Genomic DNA, 7,782 nt, shown 5'->3' on the forward strand with positions numbered 1-7,782 from the left:
TGTGTGGCCAGCTCAGCCCACCAGGGGGCGGGGCTGGCTGGCATGTGGTGCTGGGGGATTGAACCGCGGTCCCTTTGCTTTGCTAAGCTTATTCTAAGTAGGTGCTTTAGACCACTGAGCCATCTCACCAGCCCGGTGCTTAGAAAATATTAATCCAAGGGGCTGGGGAGATGGCTCAGTGGACTAAGCACTTCCCTGGCAAGCTCAAGGGCCTGAGTTCAATCCCTGGTTCCGCCAAAAAAAAAAAAATAATAATAATAATCCAGCCTGGCAAGCAGAAGGTCTTAAGTTTGACCTCCAGCACTGGGGGAAAAAAAATTTAATCCAGGATCGGATATATAGCTCAGCAGCACAAACATCTGCCTGGTGAGGGCAAGGTCCTGAGTTTGATTCCAGGTACAAAAAAAAAAAAAAAAAACTGAATTAGGAAATTCCTTAAAGCAATCAATTAATGGACTTTATTATTATCCAGTGATATAGCAAAGGTTTGGAGCACTATTTCACAGGTGGTGAATGGAGCTCTGGCTAAGACATCTGTGAATTTTCAAACAAGCTCCTCCCCAGGTTTTCCCTCCTAAGGGCACGGTAATGCTAGTGACTATGCCGGGAGGCTGTCTGCTGTGTGGTCCTATAAGAGTGCTTAGGGTGGGTGTTGTGGAAGAAAATGTGACTTGCTGCCTTAGAGTCAAGGTTATAAAGAAAATAGTAAAATTTGTATGTTGGTTGTTTTTCTCATTGTTGAAACAAAATACCCAATGCCCAAAGTTAAGTAAGGAAAGGTTTATTTAGCTCAAAGTTTGTGGAGGTTTTAGTCCATACTCAGCTGCCTTCAGGGCAGGGTGGCAGGGCAGAGAGAATAGTTCGTGGTGGACAGAAGGCAGCAAAAGCAACAACTGTCCTAAACAGCATATTTCTACCCCTTTTATACGCTACCTAAACTGCTGGGTTAGAGTGGTACCAAACCAATCAGTGAACCGATCCCATCCTTAATCCTAGCATCACACACTAGATTCAGCCACTCAGAAAAGTCCCACCTATGGGCCGGACTACAGCGCCTGCTTAGGCAAGTTTAGGTAAGCGCAGGGACCGCCCTGGCACCATATGCTGTGCTGTGCCAGCCCCACCCCCAGGGCAGGCTGAGCCAGGCCAGAGTCCAGGCGTAGTGGTGCACGCCTGTAATCCCAGCGCTGGAGAGGCTGAAAGCAGGAAGAGACCTTGCAACAACCAAATACATTAGATTAAAAAAAAAAAAAAAATAGCCTCACCTATGACTGCATGGGGCTTTGAGGGGACAGCTCCACATAAATGATAACACTATGGGACCCTTAATTCTGTGTGTTTTTCATAGTTTGTTTTGTAGAATAATATGGGTATGTCATAATCTAACTGATGGGGGTTTATCTGGCTCTTTTCATACTTGGCTTTACATGAAGATGAACACACCTGCTAGCACAGGTTACACTAGCAAACCCACCATAGATGTTTTAAAAGTGGTTTACTTGGGGCCGGGGACATGGCTCAGTAGGATAAGCGCTTCCCTGGCAAGCGCAAGGGTCTGAGTTCAATCCCCACTTCCACCAAAAAAAAAAAAAAAGTGGTTTACTTGCCAGAAAGGAGACCATGCAAACTGGAAGAGCAGTACAAAGATATCATTTGTATTGGAGAAATCTTACATGTAAATGTCTACCTGAGGCTGGGAAGATAGCTCGGTGGTTTAAGTGCCTGCCTGGCAAGCACAAGGACCCAGGTTTGGTCCCCAGTACTGCATGCCATGCCACCCCAGGACCCCAGGTGTGCCATGCCAGCCTGAAACTGGGCGTGGTGGCACACACCTATAATCCCAGCACTAGGGAGTCTGAGACAGGAGGGTCACTATGAATCTGAACTACACGGTGAGACCCTGTATCTAGTAAATTAAAAAATATGTATTTTTGGCTGATAGTTGATCCATTTTCCTATGGTAACCTGGCACGTATTATATGATGCATAAAATGACTGTAATAAAAATGACAGATAATTCTAAATGTTGAAAAGAGTGTGGAGAAATGGTACCTTCATATGTTGCCTATGGGAATGTTAAATAATGCAGTTGCTTTGGAAAGTACTTTGTTAAACATAGCATGACATTTGTTACCATAGGAGCCAGCTTCTCCACTCTTAAGTATATGTCCGAGAGAACTGAGAACACGTGTCCTCACAGACACTTGGGCATCAGCGTTCACAGCGTTACTCGTAATGGTCGACAAGTAGAAGCAGTGCATGTCCTTAAACTGATCAGCAGACTTAACAGAATGTGGCATGTCCACACAGTGGAGTATTATTCTGCCACCAAGAGGATGAAGTGCCAGCTCGCTTAGGACGAAGCAGACAGACCTGAAGGGCACGCTCAGTGGAAGTGTCCAAGAAGCAAAACCATAGAAACAGAAATCAAACGCATGGTTGCCCAGGGCCGGGAGGACAGCTGTGTGGACAGGGAGCTGGTGTTGGAAAGTAGCTGCTAATGAGTTTTGGGAGTTTGGGGGGACTGATGACAATGCTCTAAAACTGATTGTGATGATGGTACGATTGTGAATAGTCTAAAAAACCACAGAATTTTTTTTTTTTTTTTTTTGTATGTTTGTTATTTGCAATACGGTCTCACTACATAGTTCAGGCTGGCTTTGAACTTGCAGTGATCCTCCTGCTTCAGCATCCCTAGTGCTGCGATTACAGGGGTGCACCTGAATTAAACACTTAAATGAGTGAATTTTGTGATGTGAAAATTCTATCTCAATGCAGCTGCTAAAAGAGCTAAGACTATTTTCGTAATTCTAGACATTAATGTTTTTTCATATTCCTATTCCTACTCCTATTGGTTTTGCATTTGGGGTATAGCTTACATTTTAAATGGCAGAAGTGTTTTTGTTTTTTTTTTTTTTTTGCGCCGAATGCCTTCAAGGCATGACTGGCTGTCTTGTGTTGTGGGGATCGAACCACAGCAACCTGAGCCTGACTGCTTTGTTGAAGCAGCCACTTAAAGAACTGAGCTAAGGGGCAGGCCCCCTATAGCTTACATTTTAATGTGGTATTTGTAACTTAGTTGATAGTATCTTGTAATTGATGACATCTTTAAAAATCAGGAAAATAAGGTATGTGCTTGGGGGGACCTGGGAGATGGCTCAGTGGAATAAGCGCTTCCCTGGCAAGCGCAAGGGTCTGAGTTCAATCCCCGGTTTCGCCAAAAAAAAAAGAAAAAAAAGAAAGAAAAAAGATATGTGCTTGGTATGTGGGAAACCCGGTACCACAATGCTCCTTACAAGATGAGTGGTTAATGTATGTTAAATTGTAACTTTCTACACAGTCTCTCATTCCCTTCTCATAAATTCTGACGCCAGCACTGTCTGGAAGTAGATGTGCTTGTGATTGTTGGTATCACTTGACTAACTGAGTCTTTACTTTTTAGGAGAATGTTTTTAACACAAGAGAATTTTTTCTATAATTTAAAAATAATACTCTAAAATAATATGTTTATACTTTATGTTCTTTGGAATTGATACAAGGTTCCTTCACATCTTTCCTATAAAAAGTTCAGATGAATCTTCAAAAGAAATCCATTAAGTTATTGCCATTTAAAAATTAATATCAATAAGCAAGTTGTATAACAACTATTGTTTTTTTTTTTTTTCTTCAGTGCTGGGGACCAAGCTTACAATCTTTAGCTTGCCGGGCAGGGACTGAAGCCACTGAGCTGTCTCCCCAGCCCTGTATATCAACTATTTTTAATAAATGTTATGTAAGGAGTTGGAAGTTGAGTCTTAACCCTCAATAGAAAAAAAATTATTTTTCCACCGGGAGGGGAAACAAGTAAGAAAAAGTGGTGAAAAATGCAGATTAAAATAAGATTTTGTTATGTTAGGCATGGTAGTGCACACTTATAATTCCAGCACTCAGGAGGAAGAGGCAGGAGGATCACCTCAAGGTCGAGGCTAGCCTGAGCTGCATAGTGAGACCCTGTTACAAACCAACCAGCCAACAAATAAATAAATAAAATAATATTTTGTATGTGAGATCTGTGTAGTTTGTGGATAGAGAGTAAGGAGCAAGAGGGTCAGAAATCCTTGCTTTGTTAATGTCTGGTTGCGAAACAACAAATCATAAGGAAAGTAGAAAAATAATAAATTAGCAGATGTTTCTCTCTCTCTCTCTCTCTCTCTCTCTCTCTCTCTCTCTCTCTCTCTCTCTCTCTTTTGACAGGGTCTTGCTGTGCAGTTCAGGCTGGCCTTGAGCTCAATTTGCAACCCAAGCTGGTCTCGAACTCACAGTCCTTCTGCCTCAGCCTCCCAAGTACTGGGATCACAGGCGTGCCTCATCATTCCTGGCTTTGGTCCAGGCATTGAGTTTAATAAGGTCTAATTTTTAAAAATCTTTTTATGTATTTATTTGGTACAGGATCTTGCTACACAGCTCGGATTTGTATTGATTCTCCTATCTTAGCCTCCTCAGCACTGGGATTACAGGCATGCACCACCACACCCAGTCTTGGTGGCCAGGATGGCAGCAAGGCATGCAGTACCAGGGGTCGAACCTGGGTCCTTGCACTTGCCAGGCAGGTGCTTAGGCTACTGAGCTATCTCCCCAGCTCCTAATAAGGTCTAATTTTTTTACAACAAAAATGGCTTATGAAATTTCTTCCTGTTTACTTAATATAAAAATAGTTTTAAGGGGCTGGGGAGACAGTTCAGTGGAAGAAGCGCTTCCCTGGCAAGTGCAAGGGCCTGAGTTCAATCCCTGGTTCCGCAAAAAAAAAAAAAAAAGTTTTAGTGTGACAACATAGTTTATGATTTTGTAGAATAATAGCCATATTAAGAAAACACTCCCTGAAGTTAATATAATTTCACAGACTGTACACATCTGTGATGTTTCGAGGTCAGTCAATTATGCAGGGTCAGTGAGATGTTTTAGAGGGGTTAATAATAAAGTTGGCTGTGATGTTAGTGACTTTATATTGAATTTCTCCAAAATGTTTAAAGATATTTTAAAAAATTCTACATAGAAATTAATGACTAGTTTGAGTCCAAATTAAATTTTTAAGAGAACTTAAAATTGGTGGACGCTCTACATATTTTAAAATACCTTTGTCCTGGTAAAACTGACTTAGTAAAGTTACTGATTTAAAGTACATACCTTCCAGACATGATAGCACACACTTGCATTCCCAGGACTCAAGAGGCTGAGGCAGGAGGATTGCCAAGAGTTCTAGGCCAGCTGCACTATATAGTGAGTCCCTGACTAAGGGGTGGGGAAGGAAGGGAGGGAGACAGAAAGAATATATTTGAAAAAAAAAATTAAGCATATGCTGTAGCACATGCCTGTGATCTAGCACTTGCAAGACTGAGACTGAGGCAAAAGGATGGCCTCAAACTGCAGGCCAGCCTGGGCTATATAGTGAATTCAAAGCCAGCCTAAACTGCCTAGAGAGACCTTACCTCAAAAAGAAAAAAAAAAGTGTGAACTTGGTAATTTTGACATAGGTATTCACTGATGAAGTCATCAACATTTTTTAAAGATAACAAATACATCCATTGCCCCATGCATTTCCTTGTGTCGCTTAGTAATGTTTTACTCTTTTCTCCTCATCCTCAGGGAACTATTAATCTGCTATCATTATAGATTAGTTTGCATTTTCTTTTTCTCTTTTCTTTCTTTTTTGTTTTCTTTTTCGAGACAGGATCTTGCTGCTGTAGTCCAGGCTGGCCTTGAACTCACTATGGTACTGCCAAAGCGAATGCTAGTTTATATTTTCTAAATTTAATTTTTTTTTTTTTTTTTTGGTACTGGGAATCAAACTCAGGACCTCATGCTTGCTAGGCAGACACTGTGCCACTAAGCTAAATCCCCAGCCCCCATATTTTATAAATTTGAAACATTTTTATGTAGAAAAAAATGTATATTTTAAGAAGCATTTTAGGTTTTGATTCCATGGATCTGATTACATAAGCTATCTTTAAGACCCTGAAGACAGAAAAGCTAGGCATCTAATTGCCAAAGTTTCCAAAGTATGAAATTGGAAACCACCTAGGAATCACCTTGCATGATTATGGTGTGATTCATTAAACAGTTTCCTTCCGTTTCTCAATCCTAGAAATAAAAAGGAGCGATTCAAAAAAATAAATGGAAACTTTGCAAATTTACCATTAATAAATTTTTATATGTTCTGTTAACACAACAGAACTAAAAATAATTTTAAGACTTTGGGCCATATTTTATTATGCAATCTACGTACGTAAATTACTTAAACCGGAAACCCAGCATTTTAAAAAGTCAAGCTACAATTTGTAATGTGTAATGGAATGATCTGAAATAAACTTTATAAAGCTCTCTAAGCTAGGAATTTGTAATGAAATCATTATTCACTGAAAATCTCTGTGTATAGCTGTGTATCTGCCAAAATAAAACTATTAAGTTTTAAAAAATAACTTGTCACTTAACTGTAAACTAATACTGTACTTTAAAAAACAAAAGCTACTAAACCTAAAATATTTATGAATATAATTTACTTATCTTTTTTTAACTTCTTGTATCTTTAGTAATGTCTTTATTGGTTTGAAACTAAACATTATATAATGTACCACTGTTAAAAAAAGCATTGGAGTTGGGCATGGTATGCCTGTAATCCCAGCCCTGGAGAGGCTGAGGCAAAAGGGTCCCTGTGAGTTCAAGGCTAGCCAAGGCTACATAGTGTGTTTAGGAGCAGCCTGAACTACATAGAAGACCCTGTCTCAAAAACTAAAAGGAATTAAAATATAAATTGCATTGCAAGTATTTCAAAAGAAATGATCACTTGTGTAAGAGTACCAATGTTAGATTTTATGTAAGTGTCTTTTGGATGGATTTCTTAGACACTTAAGAGGCAAGATGCAACGCTGGCTCTGCAAGAGTTGTTTCTGTATATTCTGAGATGTTGAAGAATTAGGTTATAAAGTTGGAAAGATGCTGTCAGTTCTTGTATAATTATTTAAGTGCTTTTCCATGCAAATTATGCTTCATAATCATGAATATAAAAAGATTTCAATGACCATTTGTTTTTACTGTACTAGATATTATACGGAATGCTATCAATAGAGATGCCCTGCTTTTTAGGTCTTAGGTATAAAACAGTGTATGCAATGTACCTGCTCTTTTGGGCTGAATGTTTATTTTATTTTAAAGGTTTAATGAAGAGACTAGAGGAAGAGATAAAATTTAATTCATATATAGTAACTGAAAAACTCCCTAAGGAATTAGAGAACAAGAAAAAGGAATTGCATTTTTTACAAAAAGTGGTTTCAGAGCCAGCGATGGGCCATGCTGATCTTCTTGAACTTGAGTCTAAGGTGAGTGGCAGTCATCTGTTACAGCTCCCGGTTTCGTCTCACCTCAGCTTCCTGTCGAAGTGCTTTCTCCACTCTCTGCTCATGGCTCTAAAGTTAAGCCCTGCTAAGATTGACAACTCTTATGAGGAACTGTAGGATGTTAGGCTTTATTTAATTACCATTATATTATTATTGTTATTACTATTGTTATTAGTGTTGTTGTTATTGTTACTATTTTGGTACTGGGAATCAAGCTCACTACCTCACCCTTGCCAGACAGACACTGTGCCCTGAGTTACATCCCAGGCTCCCCATTATATTATAAAAGTAAGATTTTGTAACTAAATAATTTTAATATGTAAATTAACACATACAAGTTTATAGCTTGCTGGGGAGATAGCTCAGTGGTGTAAGTGCCTGCCTGGCATGTGCAAGGACCCAGGTTCAATCC

General features: G+C 39.6%; 1 protein-coding gene across 1 annotated transcript in view; it reads left to right on the top strand.

Annotated features, from left to right (window-relative positions):
* Ift81 (intraflagellar transport 81) overlaps positions 1-7,782 on the top strand; it is a gene marked incomplete at its 3' end in the record, with an annotated part of 88,456 nt that overhangs the window by 14,062 nt on the left and 66,612 nt on the right. The window contains exons 8-9 of the mRNA XM_023720674.1: positions 1,361-1,370; positions 7,189-7,352. Coding sequence (XP_023576442.1) covers positions 1,361-1,370; positions 7,189-7,352 — 174 coding nt within the window. The remainder of the gene's footprint in view (positions 1-1,360; positions 1,371-7,188; positions 7,353-7,782) is intronic.

The sequence above is a fragment of the Octodon degus genome, unplaced genomic scaffold (assembly GCF_000260255.1).
Source record: "Octodon degus isolate 3935 unplaced genomic scaffold, OctDeg1.0 scaffold00076, whole genome shotgun sequence".
NCBI lineage: Eukaryota > Metazoa > Chordata > Mammalia > Rodentia > Octodontidae > Octodon > Octodon degus.